At 56.1% G+C, this 23,660-nt stretch overlaps 1 protein-coding gene across 3 annotated transcripts; it reads left to right on the top strand.

Annotated features, from left to right (window-relative positions):
- The first annotated feature begins 1,314 nt into the window (after positions 1-1,314).
- On the top strand, positions 1,315-22,605 carry RARG (retinoic acid receptor gamma). Of its 3 annotated transcripts, none has more exons than XM_074006962.1 (10): positions 1,315-1,529; positions 2,271-2,334; positions 5,768-6,093; positions 17,400-17,548; positions 17,760-17,901; positions 18,585-18,745; positions 18,956-19,132; positions 19,491-19,695; positions 19,950-20,108; positions 21,303-22,605. In XM_074006962.1, exons 3-10 carry the CDS (start codon positions 5,910-5,912, stop codon positions 21,488-21,490), a joined length of 1,365 nt encoding a protein of 454 aa, XP_073863063.1. In that variant the 5' UTR covers positions 1,315-1,529; positions 2,271-2,334; positions 5,768-5,909; the 3' UTR covers positions 21,491-22,605. The 3 variants fall into 3 exon arrangements, with proteins under 3 accessions (XP_073863063.1, XP_005571045.3, XP_045221263.1); XM_005570988.4 differs by having other exon boundaries at positions 2,268-2,334; XM_045365328.2 differs by lacking the exons at positions 1,315-1,529; positions 2,271-2,334; positions 5,768-6,093 and adding an exon at positions 12,869-13,301.
- Positions 22,606-23,660: the final 1,055 nt, after the last annotated feature.

Genomic DNA, 23,660 nt, shown 5'->3' with positions numbered 1-23,660 from the left:
GCCTTTCCCAGGAGGGAGGACACCTGGCCCCCAGAGGGGAGCAAGGAGAGAGCCAAGTAATTCCAGTACGGAAAATGTGACGTGACCCAGAAGTCTGTGTCCCGGGTCCTGGCCACCCTGCGAGCGTTGCTGGGGAAAGTACTTTGGCTATGTCTGTCCAGCCTACCAGCCTAGCTCAGATCCTCCCCTCCTCCTCTTTCTCCCTCCCAACTCCAGTCCCCATGGGAATGTTTGGGATCCATGCACACAGCTTGGACTACAGACCCCTTCTTTTCTCTACCCCTGTCCTCAGTGGAATGGAGAGTGAAACCACTGGGTTCGCACTCTAGGGTTGAGAGTCTATGTTGAAGCAGAGAATGCCCCCATCAGACGTAGACACTGACTCTCGGCACTGGCACGCGCACGCGCGCGCACACACACACGCACGCGCACACACACACACCCAGAGTCAAAAGCATTCATGGCACATCTACCAGGCAGGCAGGCAGGCAGGCAGGCCGGTGCTGGTTAGGGCAGACACACACCCTCTGCCTGTGCTTTCTCTCTCACACCCAGCCCAAGGCTCCTCCCACTCCCAGTCACAGTTCCTCCTGCCCTCCTCTCCAGCCTCTCCCCCTCCAAATCCAGGCCTAAAGGTGGTGACAACATTGGCAGCCAGGGACCTAGGCGCCCTAACTCCACAGGGAAGATGTCTGTGAACCCTGGCCTCAGCACCCCCAACAACAGCCACTAGTCAACCAGTTTGCTCCTGGGACCAAGGGACTGAGGTGGGCTAGGGGAAGGGAGAGGCTACTTGGACCTGCAGGTGAAGGCTGAGCAAAGAATAAGGGCAGAAGCATCTATTCTAGATCTGGCATACTTCTGCCCGGCCATTCCAGCGCCCCGTTGCCTACCCTGGGGAGGCACCAGAGACTGGCCTCGGAAGAGTCACAGCCTGGCCACAGACAACTAGTCCCCCCAAAACGCAGAAAGGAGAAAAGTGCCAGAGAGAAAGGGTTGGCATCACGGGGCCAGGACACTGACCTCCTCTGCCAGCCGTGCCCGGCCTCCCAGGGGATGGAGTCACGGAAGCCTAGCAAATGGGAGGGGCAGAGACCCAGGCGTCCCGGGCCGCCCCGCCCTGTCCCCCTCCCGCCCACCCATCCCTCCGCCCCCCAGCCCCAGGGCACAGAGGAGGGAGCCGGGCAGGGGCAGGCAGGGGAGGGAGGAGCGAGGGCGGGAGGGGGAGGAGGGAGCTGGGCAGGGAGGGAGGTGGGGGGGGTGGGGAGGGAGAAAAAGAAAGAAAATATTTTCCGTGTCCCCGCCTGCAGAGTCAGTGTGCGGTTTGGGAGAAAATGTGTCGGATATTTTGGGGCGGTCACGTGGGCGGGCGGGCTCCGAGAGGCCCCGGGACAGTCCCAGCCTAAAGCCGTGCCCCCCCAGGAGCCCCCCAGTACCACGAGCCCCGGACATTGCGACGCTCCATCCCAGAGACCGCCCGACGCCGGGACCTCGGGGCTCCGCCGCCTCCCTTCCCCCTCCCACTCCAGGTGAGTCAGGCGGGGAAGGAGGCTCGCCCGCTCCGTCGCCTGGGTCCTCCGACGAGGCGGCTGGGGGAAGGGGCGCGGAGGAGCCGCACGGGCGAATGTCCTCCAGAGGCTGGCCAGGCTGGCCGCCGGGCTTGAGGGGGGCTTCTTGCCCCGACCCGGGCCAGCCCTGCTGTGGGAAGGGAATGGGGAAGATTTTAACAGGCTGAGGATGGGCTGGGTCATCTGCCCTGCATTTTGGTGCATAGCAGAGGAGAGCATTTGGGGAAGTCTTCAGCCGGGGGCATTCCTCCTTATATTTTTGTGCTGGGAATGTGAGAGAAGACAGGGATTCTCTTGCGGGGAAAGACTACCACCCCCTTACCCCCGGGCTCTGATGGGTAGATTTGATGTTCCATGCTGGTCCAAGTTCCTCCCTCTCCAGTGGAATGGCACACCTTGGACATCAGAAGGCAAGGAAAACATTCAGAGGCAAGTGAGCCTGGCCCTCCGCGTCCAGCAGTTCCGAGGGACTAGTGCATAGGATAGGGATCTGTGAACTTTCCTTGAAGCTCTGGATTCCCTCCGACACGTTCCCAGCCCAGGTGCGAGCCTTGGCTCCCTCCAGCCAAGGTGCGGGGGGCACCTCTGGAGTACTCTTGAGGGAAGCCCAAATGGAACAAACAAAGAGCAGGAAGACCGGGACAGGGACCCAGGAGTGCTGGTCCCAGAGTTCCACTGACGCTGCCTCTCTGTCTTTAGCAGCTACGGCCCAGTTCCCTCAACCTGACCCAGTATGTAGGAGCCAGTCTCCGCAGGCGGCCAGCCGGTAAGAAGATGCTTGGTTGTTAGTGGTGGTGGTGGGGCGGCAGGGGAGCCTGAGTAGGAGGTCTTCAGGGCAAAAAACTGAGATGACTGTCCTGCTTTAGGGCTCTGGTCCTGGGCAGCTGGAATCCCAGTCCTCAAGTCTGAGGCTTCTGCCCTTAGTGTCAGATGTTGAGTTGGGGTCAAGGACCACAGCCAGCGTCTCATATCCCTGAGGCAAGTAGAGAGAAGACAGGGGAGTGGGGATAGTGTGTGCAGGGTGCCTGGAGCTTGGGTATCCCATATAGACAGACACACAAACACACACATACACACACACACACGCACTGTGGCCTACAGCCTAGTAGGCAGCATGGGGCACGCCCCCCCACATCCCGGCACACCCCCACCCCTGGCTCAGAAAGCCACCTAACTGGCACCTCCAGTTCCCCCCTCTGCCCCACCCTGCCCATGCCCTCTGATGCCCACACACATTCCACTGGCATTGCCTGCCTGCCTCCTGGGCACTGCCCCTCCCTGGGGCTAGTAGGGTGGAGGGAGGGCACCTGGGGATGAGAGGTGGAGACTCAAGGGTCTGGACTCCCCCAGGGATGGCACGAGGCCAAGGAAGCCTGGCCCACTGCTGCCTCCTGGGGAGCAGGCTGGGGGCCCAGGCTAGAGCAGAGGATGCCTGGGTTCTCTGCCCAGGCTGGAGATGGGGTCATGGAAAAAGGTGGTCGTGTTTATACAGAGGGGAGGGGGGCAGCGGGTGGAGAGTGGCCGACAAGAGCAGCTTTGTTCCAGGCTCTGGAGCGGGCAGGGCAGCAGGGAAACGCACCCCCCTCCATCCGGCAGCCCCCTTCATCCATGCCCTCCCCTCAACTCCACCTCAGCTCTAAGAGAAGCAGCTTTGTAAAAGCCCCTCTCCCCTAGTCCGTCATCCCCCCTGCCCCACCATCTGAGATGGCATCTTAGTAGAGGAAGAATGTTCTCTACTTTCCACGAGTCCCCCAAAGAACCAAGGCATCTGGGGCCTCAGTTTAGGATTTCCTTTTACTCTGCACTGCCTTCTATTCCTTAGTCCATTCCTCTACCCTAGATTTAAGACCCTCCCCTTCTCTTCCCAGCCAAGAGAGAATCAAGGCTCAGAAGTGGGAGGAATCTCTGTCCCCTTCCTCTCTTCACTCAACTCCCAAGTCCCTTCTCTGAGGCAAAATAAGAGGAAGGCCAGGGACAACTCTCCTTGGCTCACATGCAGCATCATTCCTTGGTGAGGATCAGGAGCTGAGCATCCCTCTGTGGGAACCCCCCACTGCCCTCCCCGCAGGCCTGTGTTTCCCATTGGTAGTTGAGAAGCAAAGACAAGGAGGGCTAAGGCAGAGAGCCTTGTTCCCAGTCTAAGCCAAGTCTGGGGAACATGGGGATGGGGGAGTCCTCTAGTAGCTTCTCACCCTTGTCATTGGAGGGGTTAATCCACTTGGAATGTGGCCTGGCCAGTTGAGCTGTGGCCCAGGGGCCTCAGGGGCCCCGAACTCCTGGCTCCATCTGGGCTTAACTAGGGGTGAGAACTTCGGAGGGGAATAGGAGAAGGAAAAGGAGAGGGACCCTGGAGGCTTGGAGCTCAGACTTTTAGGGCTTGTGAAAACACTGGGTTAAAGAGTTTGAGGGTGCTGGGTGTATGGGTGGTGCCATGGTGAGGGGCAGGGGATGCTTCATTCATAAGGGCTGAGTGAAGTGTGATGGCATTGGGGTCTGGGTTCTTGTAACCTCCATGACAGTTTACCCTCAAGGGCTTGAAGGCCAAGGTAGAGGAGAGAAAGAAAAACAAGCAAAAACAAAAATAAAAACCAGAGGTATAAAGACTGAGAGCTATCGATCCTAGAAGCAAATACTGATGGAAAGAAAGGCAGATATATCCATCCCCTTCCTCTGGGCCTGCCCACCCCGTGGTCTCTCTGCGTTTTAGTCTCTTGGCCCTTCTCTGCCCTTCACAGCAGTCTGTTATGGTTCTGGCTGGTGGAGATACCCAGGCTGGGGTGACTCTTCCTCCCTAGCCCACTGACTGCCTAGAGAGGCGAGAAGTTCTGGGGCTCCTGGGAAAGCCAACCTTTTCCTTTGTCAGAGGATCAGGATAGGAACCACCTACTTAGCACTAGGATTCCCATCTTCTGTCTACCTCCTTCTCCTCCCCTTCCCCTGGGCTCAGGTTTAAACTCTTAGAGGGAAGCCTACTTTGGGGGAGGAGAGGATGCAGGGAGAACGTCCCAGAAATAGGGAGCCCAGGGATAAGAAAGAAAAAGAGGCAGAATGCCTGGGCATGTGGCTCACGCCTGTAATCCCAGCACTTTGAGAGGTCAAGTCAGGCGGATCACCTGAGTTCGAGACTAGCCTGACCAACATGAAGAAACCCCATCTCTACTAAAAATACAAACATTAGCCATCTCAAAAGAGAGAGAGAGAGAGAGAAAAGGAGGCAGAGAAGTAAAGTCAGCTGACCAAGAAGCAGCTCCTTGGCATCATACATTTGGCACAAGTGTGGTTCCATCAACATCCTTAGATTTGAAGCAGTGGGTACAAGAGGGCTTAGAGGGTGAGGAAAAATTAGAGACAGGAAGAATTGGGAAGGGAAACTGGAAGAGGGAGTGTTAAATAGAGAGGGAAGTGCTTACTAAAGCAGAGCTATGGAGGAAAATCAGGTACAAAGAGAACTAATATGAGACATTTACATAGCATTCCCTATGTGCCCTACATCATGCCAAACACTTGACATTGGTTAATTTATTTAGTCCTCACAACGACCATATGAGGTAGGCCCTATTATTAGTCCCAAGTGATGCATGAGGAAACTGAGGCACAGAGAGATTAACATGCCTGAAGTTCCACAGCTAGCAAGTGGTAGGGTACAGTCCAGGTAGTCTGGCTCTAGAGTCTGTCCCCCAACCTTTGCCTTGTACTCCTCTCCAGAGAGCTGTAGGGCTCCCAGGTAATAACAGAGTTATGTTTGTTTTCTCCAGGATGGTAAAGAGTTTGAATCTGGGCTCCCCCACTTGCAGCCATGTGACCTTAAGCCAGTCACTTCATCTCAGTTTCCTCATATGTGAAATGGGAATCCTAACTCCCAGTTCACAGGACTGATGTGAGGGGTAGGTCAAACGCTTAGCCCAGTTGTGGTGATTCATGATCACTTCCCAGTCTAGGAGTTCTCTCCACCAGAAGTCTTCAGACCATCATTCACCTTGGGACCTCCGTTTACCCTTTCCTGGAGCTCCTCTGGAGTTTCTCAGAGCCTGCATAACCCCCTGCCCTGCCCTCTCTGCCACACTGCGAGGGCCCTGAGCCAGGGCAGGATAAACCATAGCAGCACAGAGGGAGAAGACTGCAACTGAGAGAGGGTCATGGGGCTTGGAACCTCAGAGTGGTCATTCTCTCATCTCTCCTTTCCCTCTCTTTCTCCCTAGGACTCTTGGAGGCCCAGTGGGCAGGCCAGGCAGGGCAGGCACGGAGCCTCCCAGGCTGGGGCAGTGGGCATGGGCAGGGGCTGTGGCTGAAGACCTCCCCCGCCCACTGCAGACCCCAGGGGACTCCCACACCGCAGCTGCCATGGCCACCAATAAGGAGCGACTCTTTGCGGCTGGTGCCCTGGGGCCTGGATCTGGCTACCCAGGGGCAGGCTTCCCCTTCGCCTTCCCAGGGGCACTCAGGGGGTCTCCGCCTTTCGAGATGCTGAGCCCTAGCTTCCGGGGCCTGGGCCAGCCTGACCTCCCCAAGGAGATGGCCTCTCTGTGTGAGTCTCAGGGATCTTGGGGAATGAGGGCAAATGGAAACAGGAGGGCATCTAGAGGGTGGATGGTAAAAGAGTTGGCACCCTAGTTAGGAAGACAGGCAGGGGACAGGGGTTTGGCCTAATGGAGTAGTAGTGAGTAACAGAGGGTGGCAGTGGTGGTGAGGAAGGAGTTTGGATGTGGACTCAATGGAAGTGTTTGCAAATGAGAGTTCTCCTGTTCAAATAGGATAGGGAGGTAGCAGGCCTAAAACTTGGAGGGCGGGTATCTAAAACTGCCTCCTGGGTCAGTCAAGTAGTAGAGGGGCACACCTTTGTGTGGGCAAGCTGGGGGTGGGTCTGGTGCAGGGTGAAGCTGCTGCCTGCATGCAGTTGGGAGTTGTGGGGAGCCAGAATGGGAAGCAGAAGAGTCTGGGAGGATAGTCACCTGGTTCTGTGATCAAGAGGTGAAACTAGGCCGGGCGCAGTGGCTTACGCCTGCAATCCCAGCACTTTGGGAGGCCGAGGTGGGTGGGTCACTTGAGGCTACGAGTTCAAGACCAGCCTGGCCAACATGGTGAAACCCGTCTCTACTAAAAATACAAAAATTAGCCGGGTGTGGTGGTGTGTGCCTGTAATCCCAGCTACTTGGGAGGCTGAGGCAGGAGAATCGCTTGAACTTGGGAGGCAGAGGTTGCGGTGAGCTGAGATCATGCTACTGCACTCCAGCCTGGGCAACAGAGCGAGACTCCATCTCAAAAAAATAAAAAAAAAAAAAAAGAAACCCTGTCTCTACTAAAAATACAAAAATTAGTGGGTGTGGTGGCACATACCTGTAATCCCAGCTACTCAGGAGGCTGAGGGAATCGCTTGAACCCAGAGGCAAAGGTTGTAGTGAGCCAAGATCGTGCCACTGCACTCTAGCCTGAGCAACAGAGCAAAACTCTGTCTCAAAGAGGGAAAAAAAAAAAGGTGAAATTGCTTTGAATTACGTGGAGGCTGCAGAAAGGGGAAAGAAATCCTGTGCCAGGTCCCCAAAGATGTGTGGGGACAGGAGACTGTGCTTCTTGGTTCTGGGGAGGATAGAAACGACTGCAAAGAAGGTAGCTTTTGTACCATAAGTAATCCAGAGGCAGAGGGGGGTGTTCCAGAAGCATCCTCTCCTCCATCGGTGTGGGTCTGGGCTCCTCCCCTCCCTGCAGGTCTGGCATAGAGCCTGCATGCTGTGCAGATCCCTACTTGTTCCCCAGGCCTGCCCTCTTTGGGTTAAGCCTTTGAGTGCTGACAGCAGGCAAGGCTTGGGCCTCTCCTCTCCTCCTCCCTCTGGGACCCCTCTCCTCCCAGTTGGTAGTCATTCCTCCTGGCCAGGCCATTACATTACAGGTGGGGGTGCCAAGCTGGTTAAGAGAAGGCTTCAACTGGGGACAAGAGAAGGTGATTGAAGGGCGGGGGAAAGGGCAATTTCTGAGACAGAGTTGGAGAGAAAAAGACAAAAAGATAAAGGCACATCCTTCATGGCTCCACAAGTGCAGAGACAGAGGTAGAAGAGAAGGCGCCCTGCTTCCAGGAGGGGGCATGCAGAGGGTTGTGTGTCTGTATGTGAAAGGGGCGACTAGGCTGGGCTGGCAGCTCCAGTGGAAAGAGTGTGTTCATCTGGAGAAGGGGTGAGTGTGTGGTGCCTCCAGACTTGATGCAGTTGTGTGTGCACAGCATCTCCCTGAGCCTCTGCTCATGTAAAGAATTCCAGTGTGTGCAACAAAGAGTCAGTGTGAGGAGTGAGGAGGGATTTCGTAGTGCTGCTGACGCTGTGGCTGGCGTTTGGTGAAGCCTGCTGGTGGCATGTCTGTAGTCCAACAGGGGTTATTTGAGTGGCATGTAGGTGAACAAGAGAGCACAAAGTGCCCTTTTTGGAAACTTCAGCTGGGCTTCCCCAGACTTCATTTTCACCCCACGAATCTGTCCTAGGGACCTGGGGAAGTGGGAAGGAACCACCCTCCCCACATGAATGTACTTCTGGCAGCGAATCCTACAACTCAGCCTCTTGGGACTTGATTTTCCCAGGTCCTGGGAGAGGCAAGTAAAGGAGATGGAGTGGAGAGGGAGAGGAGAGAGAATGGTAGTGGGGACAACGCTAGAGCTAGTAGCCAGTCCCCAGTGACGTCCCCCTTGTGCTCCTGTGCTGTGGACACACTGAGATCAAGGTCAGGGTTCAAAGTGAGGTCAAGGTAGGGAAGTGGTCAGACTGGGCTCCATCTTCGAAGGCCATGCTGAAGGAGGGGGCTGAAAGGAGAAATCCAAGGGAGGAGCCAGAGCCAGGGCAGGTAGCTGGGGAGGGTGCGGCTAGCGTGGAGGGACAGGCCTGGGCAGGGAGGTGGCAGGAGGAGGGAGGAGGGGAAGGCTTGGGGGTGGGTCCCTACGTGGCTTAACTGGGGGTGGGGCATGCAGCACCTAGTGGTAGTGGAGAGGAAGACATAGGGGAGAGGAAGACATAGGGGAGAGGAAGAGACCCAGGAGTCTGGGAAATCTTCCAGAGTGGGAGAGTAGCAGAAGGGTGACAGAGTGTCCTCTCTCATTTCTCTGACCTGCTGTCCCTTTTTGGCTGGGCGCATCTAGTGGAGAGGGTTTAGAGGCCTAAATCTGATGCCAAAGGCATACTCACCTTGAGTTTGTGCGTCTCATCACCCTCTCCCTTATTCTGTGGATGACACATACACACTCTCTCTCACACACAGACTAAGAGAGGTGGCCCTTGAAGAGGTCTGGCACTTCTCCCTGAGGCTGGCTCTTGGATATTACTGGGTCCCTGGCACCTTGGGGACATCCTTGTTGAGAATTGAAGTCTTGCTGTACTTCCTGGGGCTGTCTCGGGGTCTGAAGCGGGTGAGGCAGGCGTCTCGGAACTGCATGGTGGTGGATGGGAGGCTCAGGGGAGCACATGTTGCTGAGGCAAGCACAGGCCTGTGCTCATGGAAAGCAGAGGGGTGTGTGTATGTGTGTGTGCGTGCGTGTGTGTTCATGCATGTGCATGAAACCCCTGGTGTCTGTGTCCCTATGTATCTCTATGTTTGTGAATCCTAGTGTGTTCTAGATTTGCTTTCTACAGGGAACAGAGTCTGATGAGAGAGAACAGAAGCCTTGCCCTCCTCCCACTCCTGAGCAGATAGCTGTGGTCCTGACGACCTAGCCCAGTTTGTCCTCTGAACCTAGCGATGTTGCCCTGGCCATGGGGCCACTGTCCCTGGGGCAAGAACCCCAGACTTCACCACACTAAGTTACCACACATGGGGAAACTGAGGACAGGCTGGCACAGAGAGAGAGTGAGTCTTGCTTAAAAGAAACTGAAAAAGAGAGACTCACAGACAAGACAAGGGACAGCTACCCAGGCGCAAAGGTGCAGACACAGAGAAGCCAGGCACTGAGAGAAGCAAGGAGAACAAGCAGGCGGGTAAGGGCAGTGAGCAGTGAGGCCTCCTCCAGGAAAAAACCCCAGTCAACTGCCTCCTTTCCCCTCCCCTCCCTGGTCTCTCCTCCTCCGGCACAGGCTCCAGCTCCAGGCCGACACAAACGGGGCTTTGATTGCAACAGGAAACCTCTTTGGCGGGGGGAGCCGGGCAAGCCGCCGCCGCCAGGGCCCAGGCTGCACCCCCCTCTCCTGGCCCCCTACCCGGTCCCAGCCCCCATCCTGCCCAGCGCGCCTCACATCCCTGCTTTGGGCCCCACTCTCATTCACACCTCCCTATTCTTCTGCTCTTCTGCTGCCCCCTCCTCCAGAGACCCCCTCCCATTTCCCTTCAGGTGGGACTCCTACCTCAGGACTCACCCTTCTGGCAGGGCCTGCTTTACTTTGAAATGCCCCCTTTTCAGCTTTTCGAGGGAGGGTTTTAGAAAAAAGGGAGAATTTAGCGTGAAGAATTCAGAGCCAGTTATCCTCAAGCCCCATCCAGAAGGTGGCAAGAAGGGAAAGGCGGGGTGCATAAGGAGTTAGCTGTCCCTGCTCTGCCTCTTCCTGGCCAAACTCATCCTTGCCAGGGTGGCAGGGGCTCTGAGGGGTGACCCCGAAAGAATCTGAGTGCTAATGGCCTTATTAGTTGGGGAGGGGTACACTCCTCTTTGCCTCTAGGACTATGCCTTTGTGGGGCTCTAGCTGGGAGGGGGGTGTGCCCTGGTGGTGGGGATCATAGGGAAGAGGGTGAGTCAGGCAGCAGCCCCCCTTCATACTCCCACCAGGATGGCGGAGAACATCTGGTTCCCATGAAATGCTAGAAGGCTAATGGGTCTAATTGCTGCAATAAGGTCTGGAGAAACTTTGGGGAAAAGAGGGGGCACTAGATCCCCCATCCTCTTACCTTCTCCCCAAGGCTGTACTAAATCTGTCTAGAATGGGGGGGTCAGGGTTGATGGGGAGGGAGGGCCTGATGCCCTAATGCCTGGTCCTAAGGACCCCCTCCATGCAATGCCTGGGATGCACACACAGATGGGGTGATGAGGAGTGGGGTGCATCTGGTGAAGAGAAATGGGGGCTATTGAGGACTCATGGCTTCCTGGAGCCCTCCCCCAACTCCTCCTGTGCCCTCCTCCCAACCCCCTCCCTGTGGCCTGGCCACTTCTGGTTCTAATTACCAACCAGGCAGGCCTGACTTAATTGGGACCTTTCAGATTTCTGAGGGGGAAGGGGGGTACTGACAGCTTGAAGTTGACTAATCAAGGCTCTTTCCCTCTTGTTTTCGGGGGTACTCCCTATTTTGCACTTAACTGATTGTTTTTGTTGTTTGTCGCTGGACAGATTCTGATTCAGAAAGTTTTCTTTTTTCTTTCTTTCTTTCTTTCTCTTTCTTTCTTTCTTTCTTTCTTTCTTTCTTTCTTTCTTTCTTTCTTTCTTTCTTTCTTTCTTTCTTTCTTTCTTTTCTTTCTTTCTTTTCTTTCTCTCTCTCTCTCTCTCTCTCTCTTTATTTTCTTTGTTTCTTCTTTTTGTGGGGTGGGGGTGACTGGATTCAGAAATGGGTATTTGGGGTTGGGGGAGCAGGAGGGAGCTTACACTGGGTTGGAAAGAGCAGTGCATTCCCTCCCCATTCCTGCTTCAAGCCCACCGGTCACTCTTGCCACCCCGAGGTTCCCCGCCATCCACAAGTCAGGCCTATTCCCAGTCCCGGCAGCCCCTACCCCTCCCCCGCGCCCGCCATCCCTCGCCTACTCTGGCACCCCTTCCTGCCCTTTATTCTTCCAACAGGCGCCCCACTCCTGCAGCACCCCCAGTGCGCCCCCCACCCGGTACAACAGATTCTTAGAAAAGCGCGCCCCGCCCTGGCCCAGCCATAGCCGCCTGGCGGGGGAAGGGCTGGGCCGGGCGCCGCTCCCGCTCCGCGGCGCTGCCCGTGTGAGCGGCGCTGACAGAGCCGGCTGGGCAGGCAGGCCGGGCGACCCGGCGGCTGAAGGCGGGGCGCGGGGGAGGGGGCGGTTTCCGGGAGTCGCCGCCGCTGGCGCTGTCCGGGGCCAGGGTCCCCCATTCGGCCTTGCCGGGCCAGGGCAAACTTCTGACGTGGCCAAACCCCCGCCCACCTCACCCCCTTCTCCGCCGGGCGAGGGCGCTCAGTGCCGGAAGGGGCAACCCAGGGAACAGTGTGGCGGCCCTTGGAGAGCTGAGGGGCACTAGCGTGGGACCGAAGGGAGGGCACTTATGCCTAGGCTGGGGGTATTTAAAGACCCTGAGAACAGTCAGTGACCGGAAGCGCCCCTATTGCCGAGGGAGCCCTTGGCATTCAGACACTGGAGGAGGGGATTTGGCCATCAGGGGCAGATTCATCGAGGCGCAGTTGGCACGGCAGGCACAGCTTAGGGGGTAGTTTTGTGCTCTAAAAGTGAACTTATGTTCGAGGAAGGAGCATCGAGAGAGACAGTCGAGGCGCTTAGGGAGCGTCAGTTGCAGGATAGGGCTTCGGGGACTCGGAGGGAGGCGGCCCGGGCCGCGGTGGAGGGCGGACTGCTCGGGCTAGGAGGGGTAGACTCTGGCTGCGCTGGAGGGGGCGGGGGACTCCGCGGCCGCGGTGGAGACGGCCTGGGCGGGGTGGGGCGGGGCCGGGTCAGGAGGAGGTGAGCGCGCTCGGCCACCCGCCCCGAGGGGGGTTCCCGGAGAGTTCACGGCGGGAGCGCGCTCCGGCCCTCGGACCGGGGGTGGGGAGACGGGAAGGAAGGAGGAGGCAGCGCGCGCCGAGCCGCAGGAATGCACTGTTCGGCCCTGAAGCGGGCGCGCGGAGGGGGAGGGCGGAGCCAGGCCTGGGAATGAGAGGGGTGGAGGTAGTGCAGGTCCCGAGCCTCAGGAGAGCAGCAGCGCGCGGGGACCTCCACTTTCCCCTCTTCCCAATCATCCTTAACACCCCTGTATTGACTAGCGTGAAAAAGGGAGAGTCTGAGGAGGGGAAAAACTCTGAAAGGAAATGCTTATGCTTGGTTCCTCCACTCCTTTCTCCAACCCCGACCTGGGCACGCGCCTCAGTGCAAATGCGTGCAAAGCCTATAAGCTGTGAAGAGTATGCTTGCAAACATTCTCCCGAGCAAGGTGTCTGCACAAACGTGTGTGCACCCATGATTTTATATGCGTGCTCACATGTATGTGCACTCTTGCATATTTGCAAATTCTTGGTGCCTGATGAGATAAATGCATGCACGGATGTGTGTCTAAGCAAGCGCGCGCCGCGGAGCTAGTGTACGTATGTGTATGTGTGCGCTCCACTCTCAGCTCTGCTCATCTCGGTGCCCGGCCCCCTTCGCTCTCCAAGCCCCACCCCCCACCCCTCCGGGCTTCGCTTTTTAAAAAGGTCTCCCCATTGCTAGCTGCCGAGGCACCCAGATAGAGCTGGACAGAGGCTAAAGCGGCAGCCCCAGCTTCGCGCCCCGCCCAGTCCCTTTCCCCTGCTGGGGATCCCCCTCTTCCCCGCCCACCCCTTGCCCCGCATGCAGCCCAGCGCCCTATGCTAGCCCTCCCCCTCCCCCCCTGCTGGAGCGGGGCGCCGCCGGGGGAGGAGGGGGAATCGGCTGCGGGTCCTTGGTGTTTCTAGCACCCAGCTTCCCTCCAAGCCGGGTCGCGATGTACGACTGTATGGAAACGTTTTCCCCGGGTCCGCGACGGCTGTACGGGGCGGCCGGGCCTGGGACCGGCTTGCTGCGCAGAGCCACCGGCGGCTCCTGTTTCGCCGGACTTGAGTCTTTTGCCTGGCCGCAACCCACCAGCCTGCAATGTAGGTACCCGAGTCCGGGGCTGGGGTGTAGGGTGCAGGAGAGGCTGGGATTTACTCTTTCCGTGTGTAAAGAGTGGAACTGGGGTGCAAGGAGGAGCTTCTGGTCCTTTCTATGTAAGGTACTGGCCCTTTAAACGTGGGGGCCTCAGCGTCTCCTTTGCGTGTGTGCAGTAGTGTTTGGAGTGTGTGTGGTTTTTATGGTGGGTGTTTAGCTCGAACCTGTGGTTGATGCCACTCCAGAGTTCCTGGGGATAGGGGGAGACCGAGGTGTGTGGGTAGTTTGCGCCTTCAGGTCCGTGGCCCTGGAAGGATATGACACTCAGGACAGTGGGTGGCGTTTGTAAAGCCCATGTGGGAAGCTGGCAGTGTTAAAAATATTGTTTGCAGAGCGTGTGAATCCCTGGAGTGTGCAGCGCCTTGCCTAGGTGGTGTGGGTGTGGGAGCAAGGGTCTTTCCACCAGTGTCGCCTGCGACAGCTGCCAGGTCCACATGGCCTGTGAGGGGATGTTTATGGCGTGAGGCCGGGAGGGCGTGTGCCCCTGCGTGGCTGCGGGGGCGGTTTTGGAAAGTGCTGTGTTCGAGAGTGCATCCTGTGTGTTATGCCGGGTGGAAAAGGTTGTGCACACAAGAGGGAGAAGGCTGAGTTCTGTACACCACTCTCCATATAAAAAAAGAAATGTTTGGAAACGTGTATGCGGTTATATGCAGAGAGATGATTTTTTCCTATGGCTCCAACACACACAACTTCAGCAGGAAGCGAAAAGTTTAAAGCAAAGTCTGTGTGTGTGGTGGGGGGCGGCCTGAAGTTGACAGCGGCAGGGCGAGTACCATTGCTGGGTCCCCATATATCTATCTTCCCCCTCCGTGAAATGGGAGATGGAACCCCTTTCCAGAGCAGTAATAAAAAGCTGGGGACTGAGAAGCAGTAAAAATGAAGTCCAGATGAGAGGCGGCTTTGAAGCTTGGGCCACAGTGCCTGGAGGGGGTGGGGTGTGGGGAGGGGCCAGGAGCAGAGCCTGGAACACCCCCCAAATTTACCCTGGGCTGGGATGTGCTCGAAGCCTGGGTGCGGACGGCCGGGGACGAGGGGTTTGGGGGCACGCTGGGAAGGGTGGGAAGGGGCGGGCAGCGGGCGGGGCGGCGGGCGCTGGGGGAGTGCGCACGCCAGGTCACCAAGCCCCCGCCAACGCGCCTCGCTCCTTGGCACCAGGCAGCGCTGTTTACAAGTTCGGATTTTTTTTTTTTTTTTTGGTTCCTGAGCAGAGCTGCTCAAATTTAACAACTGGGAAGCTGGAAGAGGGAGATGGCAAACAAGGAGACCGGACTTTATTTTACTTTACTTTTGGGTGGGGTGGGGGAAGAATTAAAAGCGTGTCATTTAAAGAAACGAGAAAACATGGAACTATTGCTTTGCAGCAAATCCCTGTGAATTCTTAACTTTCTTCTCATTGCCCAATAGAACGGGGAGTTGGGGTATGTTGTATGTTGTAGGGGTGCTGAGATGGAAAGAATCTTCCAGGTAGGGCTTCTGGGGGCTGGGCGGAGACCCTGTCTTTTCTCAGGCCTATGGAATTCTTCAAGCCCTTTGGGCTTGACTGGCAGTAGGTTTTTGCGTTTTAATTTGGACCAATAATTTTGGCCTTTGGGATCCTGGTGGACACACAAAGCCAGTTTCAGGCCTGCCCCCACACACTTTCAGAGGGAAGGCTGCTTGGGAGGTGGGGGTGGGCTGGATATGTGTGTGTGTGTGCCTGTTTGGAGGCTTTGGTGTCCTGGTGCTGCGTGCACAGGCTGGGGTGTTTGTCTGGCGGTAGAGCTGTTCCCTTGTGTGGCCAAGTGCTGGGTGTTGTGTGTCAGCCTTGTGACTGGTACATCTACCTCCACGGTGTGGCTGGAGTGAGTGTGTCTCTATTCTGACTTTGCGTCTGTGCCAGAATCTAGTGAGGGTTCTAGAAGCCCATTGTAATATGCCTGCTTTGGTGCCCTGCGTGTTGTTAACCTGTGAGTATGTGTGTCTCCAAGGAGGTGTGTGCTAGATTGTGAGTCCGGGCTGCTCAGCTCTGGGCCTCACAGCTGGGAGCGTTTACAGCCGGTTATAAAGAGTTTGTTTGAAGCTCCGCGCAGCCTGGTCAGGAATTTCCTCAATTTCAGCAATTTGGGCTTTAAAAGGAGAAAACCCCAGAGCCCACCCCCATCCTCCCCAGCAGGGGCCCCTGCCTAACCCAGGAGCAGCATCCCTACGGTGGGGTCCAAGCCCCAGGCTGGGGAGGGGATCTGATTGGAGTAGACCCAGTTAGCTTTCTGGGGCCTTGACCTCGCAGATTGACCTCGGAGCCACTAGGCTGCACTTTAGGGTTCAGGGGGTAGGGATGTGACAGTATCACTTAGACGGAAAAAGTTGCCCCCGGGCCTGTCTCCCTAAGGCCCCCAGTCTTATAATTGGCTGGCATTGCCCCATGCCAGTCTGACCACACCCAGGCCCTTGCGCAAGAGAGGAAATGAGGCAGCGCTCTGCGGGCAGGGAGGGCGTCAGCGCCAGAGTGAGCACCACCCCACGCACAGGCCTTGGGTAGAACATGTGCCCTCGAAGGACACAGTGGTGGGTCTGAGGAGTGAGAGGTTGGGAAAGGCATTCCAGCCCTCCCCACATCTCTCAGCACTAGCCCTTCCTGGAGCCCCCGTCCCTAGTCTTGAATAGACTTCAGGCACCCTTTTTTCCCCCTCTCCTCTCTCCTTTTCCTTTGGGGAATCTCACTCTGGCAGGATTCTTATGCTAATTGAATGTATGTGTGTTGGGGGTGGGGAGGGCTTCCCTCCTGTGGGGTGGGTGGAGCTAGCCTGGAACCCTGGCATCCTGGGCATTCCTTCCGCCCTTCTGGCTGCATTGGGGTGGACTTCTGACTAGGTGGGCTGCAGAGGGTTAGAGGGGAGAAGGTGTTCATGAGGTGGGTGCATGGGACACACCTTAGGGAGGGTCTTAGGAATTTTTTTGCATTAACTTGGGTCCTCCAGGTTTGGGCAACAGGTCGTACAGGTGAATAATTTACAAATTTTTGGAATCTCTGAAGACCAACCACACACGCACCCACACACACACACTTAACCGGCAGCCTTTGAACAGAGCAGAGCATGTCCTCCCCATACTGTGGGGCTGAGAGCCCTTTTGAGCTGCAATTGGGTATTTTCAGAGTGAAGACAGAAGCTCAGAGAGGGTCCAGAAACAGGTCCCCTCCCCCATCAGTCCCATTTACCTACTGTCACCTGACTTCTCCAGTTTGCTACACCTCCAATGGCTTCCAGACCTGAGAAACTGAGCAAACACCTCAGTCTCCGTTTCCCCAGCTTCTCTGACTCAACAGCCACTTGGATCCGCTGGTGGTGTGGCACTGAGCTGGTCACTTCCCCTCTTGTGGCTCAGTTTCTTCAAGCGTGAACCAAGGCTGTGGTGTGTCTTCCCCTGAGACCTGTGCCCCGTTTGCTCCGCTGTCAGTTATTCAGGGGTGGTGTGAGAGAGAAGCCTGAGGAGTTGTCCCCCCGAACTACTGGAGAGGAAATGAGGTCCTGGTCTACCTGCTAAGCATCCCAGCAGGTCATTTGGCCAGTGCCAGCTACAGGAAGCCTGTCATTGCCTACCTGCCCCCAGAGTTATTGCCCCACAGGGAGGACAGTGGGAGGTAGACTACCCGACAAAGATCTACCAAAGAGACAGAGAGTGACTAGAGAGCTCAGAGCTGCAGGGCTTTAACCCTTCTATCTACCTCCTGTAGTTAGGGAAACAGACCCAGAGAAGTCAATTTCCAGAATGGCCTTGGTCTGGAATTTGGAGGATTAAACATGTCATACAGGGTGAGGGCTGGCATTCTTGTGAACAAGTTGGTTAGACTGTGGAGGGCGGACTAGGGGTCACAGCAAGCTGTGGTAACAGTGGTCGTTTAGAGGATTCTGACAGTGCTTACTGCTGGGACTAGTGCACTGTGGTAGTCATGGCTTTCACCGGTGGGCCAAGGAACAAATGCACATGGGGTGTGTGTGATGAGGAAGCCTGGGTATCTGTGGGGTCCTTCTCCCCTGACCCTCACATCACTGCTTCCCTCCCAGCGGTGGAGACACAGAGCACCAGCTCAGAGGAGATGGTGCCCAGCTCGCCCTCGCCCCCTCCGCCTCCACGGGTCTACAAGCCATGCTTCGTGTGCAATGACAAGTCCTCTGGCTACCACTATGGGGTCAGCTCTTGTGAAGGCTGCAAGGTGTGTACGTGGTGGGGGTGGGCAGACGGGGGATCCAGTTACCCGAATAAGATGAGAGACCAGGCACACAGATGCTGTGTGTGAGCAGCACTGCTTTGCACATAGGTGGTTAATAGATTATGTCAGGCCTGGGGCAACCTGCAAGGCCAGTGAGAGGATGGTACTCCCAGCATTGTGCTTCAGAGACCCTGTCTTTTTCCCTCAACTCCAGGGCTTCTTTCGCCGAAGCATCCAGAAGAACATGGTGTACACGTGTCATCGCGACAAAAACTGTATCATCAACAAGGTGACCAGGAATCGCTGCCAGTACTGCCGGCTACAGAAGTGCTTCGAAGTGGGCATGTCCAAGGAAGGTAGGCTCCCATCCTTGGCCTGGGCAGGAGCACTCCATTCCTACCCTATGGCTGTGGCCCTCTTTCCTCTGGCCACTCCCATTTCCCTGACCTCTGAGACTTGGCTTGCCCTGGGGTGCTGCCTTCTCCCAGGCCAGTCTTGTTTGATTAGCTCCATTCACCCAGGAGGCCCCACTGTTTCCCATTCTCCCTCTCAGGGAGCTTGACCCTTCCTCTGAATGGGTGAATAAGTAGGGTCTCACATTCCCCCTGTTTCATGGGGGAAATGAAGCCGGTGGGCTTGCCAGTCCCTTCCCCTCCCCTGGACTGAGCCAGAGATGGATATGGGGTGGCTCCTCCTCTCCACCCCCCCCCCACCATTGTGCTGCCAAGGCTATAAGTGGATATCCTGCCGCCTGCATATCCTGCCCCCCCTCCCCCAGCTCCTGCAGGGTGACAGGAAGGGCAGGATGGAGCCGAATGGCCTGGGGAGGGAGCAGGGGCCGCAGGCCCTGGGTGGGGCTGGGGAGAACCAGCCTGGGAATAGGAGCTAATATAGGCAATAGGGAAACTGAGGCACTAATTACAGTGCCAGAGAATAGATATTCATGATAAGGACTGAGCACATTAAATTAGGGTGAGAGAAGACACCCAAAGGGAGGCTCTGAGGGTCCTGACTCTCTCCTTGTGCCTCCACCCACAAGCTGTGCGAAATGACCGGAACAAGAAGAAGAAGGAGGTGAAGGAAGAAGGGTCACCTGACAGCTATGAGCTGAGCCCCCAATTAGAAGAGCTCATCACCAAGGTCAGCAAAGCCCATCAGGAGACCTTCCCCTCGCTCTGCCAGCTGGGCAAGTATACCACGGTAAGGAATGGGCAGAGCCCAGTGAGGGCAGGGCACTCTTCACTTCGGGGAATGGGGCTGGGTTATGTTGGAGGTTATCATCGACTGGTGCTGAGGACAAGGAAGGCATCAGAATGCAGAGGAGAGAGCTTGGGATATTGGTAGGGAGAAGGCAGTCTCCAGAGGTGGACCTTAGCTTGCCTTCCAACCTCCTACCCCTCCCCTCTATAGAACTCCAGTGCAGACCACCGCGTGCAGCTAGATCTGGGGCTGTGGGACAAGTTCAGTGAGCTGGCCACCAAGTGCATCATCAAGATCGTGGAGTTTGCCAAGCGGTTGCCTGGCTTTACAGGGCTCAGCATTGCTGATCAGATAACTCTGCTCAAGGCTGCCTGCCTAGATATCCTGGTAAGTTAGGCCCTGTGGGTCCTGCCACAGCCCGACCCTCATATGGGGCCCTCAACAATTCCTTGATCCATGCAAAGATTTCCTTACCTTGCACTCCCTGCCACACATGGGGGACTTCTCTGCTCTCTTTTTGTCCTAGCCCCTCCCTCTATGACCTGATCCTAGACTTTTGGATGCCCTGTCTCCTCCTGACTTCCCAGGACTACCCCTGCCAAGCCTCAGATCCTCCACTTCTGCCTTCTCCATGCCTGCTTCAGGTTGCATTCACTGGGGACCTAACCTCCTCACTTTCCACTCATTCCCTCTTTTCCCCATCCCTCAGAAACAGCACTAACCCTCCTCCACCTCCCACCTTCAGATGCTGCGGATCTGCACAAGGTACACCCCAGAGCAGGACACTATGACCTTCTCCGACGGGCTGACCCTGAACCGGACCCAGATGCACAATGCCGGCTTCGGGCCCCTCACAGACCTTGTCTTTGCCTTTGCTGGGCAGCTCCTGCCCCTGGAGATGGATGACACCGAGACAGGGCTGCTCAGCGCCATCTGCCTCATCTGCGGAGGTGCGGGGGCGCCCCCTGGCGTCTGCTCAGTGCTCAGTCTCCTTTTCCACCACTCCATGCGGGATCTCTGACTGGGAGGGGGCGTGGAGGACCCAGCAGTCTCTTCCCCTGGTAATTCTTGCACCAGGCCCCATCCACAGAGTTCTCAAACCCTGTACAGGCTTCCCAAAAGGCCCGCTGGGGATCAGCCATCTGTCACTGTATCTTCCCCATCTCTTCCTTCCCCTCTAACTCCACTATACTTGTCCCCATAGACCGCATGGACCTGGAGGAGCCCGAAAAAGTGGACAAGCTGCAGGAGCCACTGCTGGAAGCCCTGAGGCTATATGCCCGGCGCCGGCGGCCCAGCCAGCCCTACATGTTCCCAAGGATGCTCATGAAAATTACCGACCTCCGGGGCATCAGCACTAAGGGTGAGTCATGAGTGGGTGTCCCCTCTCTGTCTTCCCAGGGCTGTTGGTCTCCCAGGTCAGACAGGTGGACACGCAGAGACTAGAACAGAGTAGTCGAGATCCAGGCAATCTACACTGGAATCCTAGCTCTGCCACATAGTAGTGGGACACTTTGGGCAAATTGCTTCTAAACCAGTACTGTCCAATGGAACTTTCTGCAATGATGGGGATACAATAGTCATTAGCCACATGTGGCTTTTAAGCATCTGAAATGTGACTACTGCAACTGCAGAACTGAATTTTTAATTCAGCACAATTCCAAGTACATATACGTACATATATCTATATATCTATACACACAAAGTCTTCAGCAAATTGCTTTACTTTTTTTTTATCTTGTTTGTAAACTGGGCTATTCTTCACACACCTTGTAAGGCTGTCTTGAGGACTAAATTAGTTAATATACAATGTAAAGCTAGGCACCATGGTGCGCTTCTGTAGTTCCAGCTACTCAGGAGGCTGAGGCAGAAAGATCAGTTGAGGCCAGAAGTTGGAGGCTTCTGTGAGCTATGATTGCACCTGTGAATAGCCACGGCAGTCCAGCCTGGGTAACCCAGCAACACTCTGCCTCTAAAACAACAACAACAACACAACAACAAAAAAACCCCATAACACATACAGTGTACTTAGAATTGTGCTGAATTAAAAATTCCATTCTGCAGTTGCAGTAGTCACATTTCAGATTGCCACATGTGGCCAGTGACTACTGTATTCCCATCATTGCAAAGTTCTATTGGACAGTCCAGGCTTAGAAGGATGTCTGGAACATTGTGTTTGATAAATATTAGCTGTTGTAATAAATGTTATTAAGAGAACAGGACTAGGAACAACTGGCAAGCTCTGGACATTCGAGAGTGGGGTACTTGGGGAGTGGGGTTGGAAGTTGTGTGCATTGTGCTCTCTGAAGAGACAGCCTGAAAGAATGGGATGAATAGGCAGCAGGCCTGGTAGAGAAGGCCAGGTAGAGGTTCCAGGCAGAGGAGTGGCACCCAGGAAGCCTAGTGAGAAGAGGATGAGCTGGGGACAGAGAGGTGGTGGGCCTGTGCTGGGCGCCCCCTAGGGGAGTCAGAGGCAGTTGAGAAAGGTTAGGGAGATGGCCTGAAGGGCCATGTGCCTCTGTCCTCCTGAGCCTCTCTCTTTGCCTCTCCATTGTAGGAGCTGAAAGGGCTATTACCCTGAAGATGGAGATTCCAGGCCCGATGCCTCCCCTAATCCGAGAGATGCTGGAGAACCCTGAAATGTTTGAGGATGACTCCTCGCAGCCTGGTCCCCATCCCAATGCCTCTAGCGAGGATGAGGTTCCCGGGGGCCAGGGCAAAGGGGGCCTGAAGTCCCCAGCCTGACCAGGGCCCCTGACCTCTCCGCTGTGGGGGTTGGGGCTCCAGGCAGCAGACTGACCATCTCCCAGACTGCCAGTGACTGGGGGAGGACCTGCTCTGCCCTCTCCCCACCCCTTCCAATGAGCTCCTTGTTTTTGCCAAAGTTTCCAGGGGTGCCTCTGTGTTCATCCCCTTCCCGATCTAACCGGCTCCCTCGCCAGTCCTGGGGGCCTGCCCTGCTCCCACCAGGAGAGAGGGCAGAGGGATGAGCCTGAGTTTGGACTCTAAAATCTCAGCACTGCCCCTCAGGTGCCAGGGTCCTAGGCTCCCCAGGGCAAGAGGAAGACCCTGCCATTCCACAGCCCCTTCCTCTGCCAGGTGCTTGGCTCTCTGGGAGCAAATAGGAACACTAGAGACCAAAAAGGGGGCAAAGGAGAAGGGCTGAGCCCACCTTTTTGCCCTTACCCTTGGTGCCTAATGCTGTGTGATGCACCTGCAGGGTGTGTGCTAGCCTCTGTGCCCCGTCCTTGTGCCAGGTCAAGGTGGGGGCAGGCTGGGCCCTGCATTTCTGGGGCAGGAACAGAGGGTGAAAGGGACAGATAGATGCAGGTCCATTCTGCACCTCTTGGCTCGGGTGCAGAGTTCACCCTGTGCCCTCCGTTACAAGTCCCTCCCCCAGCCCTGTCATGTGCCTTGGGCTCCTCCTGCCCTCCATCTCAGCCATCGGGGCAGGGACCCTCCTACACTACAGAGGGGCCAGGGGATCCCTCTCTCCCTAGTGCCTTCCACCCTTTACCCCCCAGAGCAGCTTGGCCCAGGGAGGGGGGATGCTGCTTAGCTGATCCTGCCCTGACCCAGAGGAAGCCTCTATTTATTTATTAGCTTTTGTTTACACCCTGGAATTGACCCTTTCCTCCAGGGGTCTTGGGTGGGGGAGCCCAGGGCCCCTGTGACCCCTCCCTTCTTCCTCCAATCCCCAGTTTGTATTTAGCTGCCAAATAAGATTCCCATTGGCTCCCTGTGTTCTCTTGGGGGGTCAGGGTACTGTCCCCTCCCCTCTGTTTACATCTCCCCTGTACCCCGCTGTATTGCATATTGCTGAGTTTTCTATTTTTGCAAAATAAAGTGATGGAAACTCATGGGATGTGGCTCCCTTTAGGAGGTGGTAGGGAAATGATCAGCTGACCTGGTGAGGAAGCTGAGTGAGTAGGGAGAGCTTGTAATTGATTGGACTTTGCAGCTTTCTTGGTAGAAGAAAACAGGATGAAATGTGCCTGGATTGCGGTGGGGACAGGATGGGGGAAAGGGAGCCATGGGGACTCACCCTGAGTGACCGGGTTTCCCACAACCACCAGGTGTGGGTTCAGGCCCATGCTGGAGTGCAGTGGCGCAATCTCGGCTCACTGCAACCTCCACTTCCCAGGTTCAAGCAATTCTCTTGCCTCAGCCTCCCGAGTAGCTGGAATTACAGGGGTGCACCACCACACCCAGCTAATTTGTTTAATTTTTAGTAGAGACAGAGTTTCACCATGTTGGCCAGGCTGGTCTCAAACTTCTGACCTCAGGTGATCCGCCTGCCTTGGCCTCCCAAAGTACTGGGATTACAGGCGTGAGCCACTGCATCTGGCCTGGTGTGGGTTCTTATGTTGGATCCTGTGGATCTCTGGGAGGGCATGAATGGACTTCACAGGTCTGTAAGCCTGTCCCCACCTCCAATTATGCATATGTGCATATCTGCTCTTCTTTGGGGAAGGAGTATTTTCTTTTCTTGAGACAGAATTTCACTCTTGTTGCCCAGTCTGGAGTGCAGTGGCGTGATCTTGGCTCACTGCAACCTCTGCCTTCCAGGTTCAAGGGATTTTCCTGCCTCAGCCTCCTGAGTAGCTGGGATTACAGGAGTGCACCACCATGCCCAGATAATTTTTGTATTTTTAGTAGAGACAGGGTTTCACCATATTGGCTAGGCTGGTCTCGAACTCCTGACCTCAAGTGATCCACCCACCTCAGCCTCCCAAAGTGTTGGGATTACAGGCGTGGGCCACCGTGCCTGGCCTGAAGTTTCATTTAGTTCTTATGAGGGTTCCTGGCCCCAGAAGAGAAGAACCACAACCTGCATCTAAGCTACAGTGTTTCTGTTTTACACCAGCCCCTCACCCAGGGAGCCCTCTGGCCTTCTGTCCCCACCCACCCTGCT

Source organism: Macaca fascicularis, chromosome 11 (assembly GCF_037993035.2).
Source record: "Macaca fascicularis isolate 582-1 chromosome 11, T2T-MFA8v1.1".
NCBI classification, from domain to species: Eukaryota; Metazoa; Chordata; class Mammalia; order Primates; family Cercopithecidae; genus Macaca; species Macaca fascicularis.
Note: the sequence above shows the minus strand (reverse complement) of the source record. Positions and strands in the feature narration are given on the sequence as shown.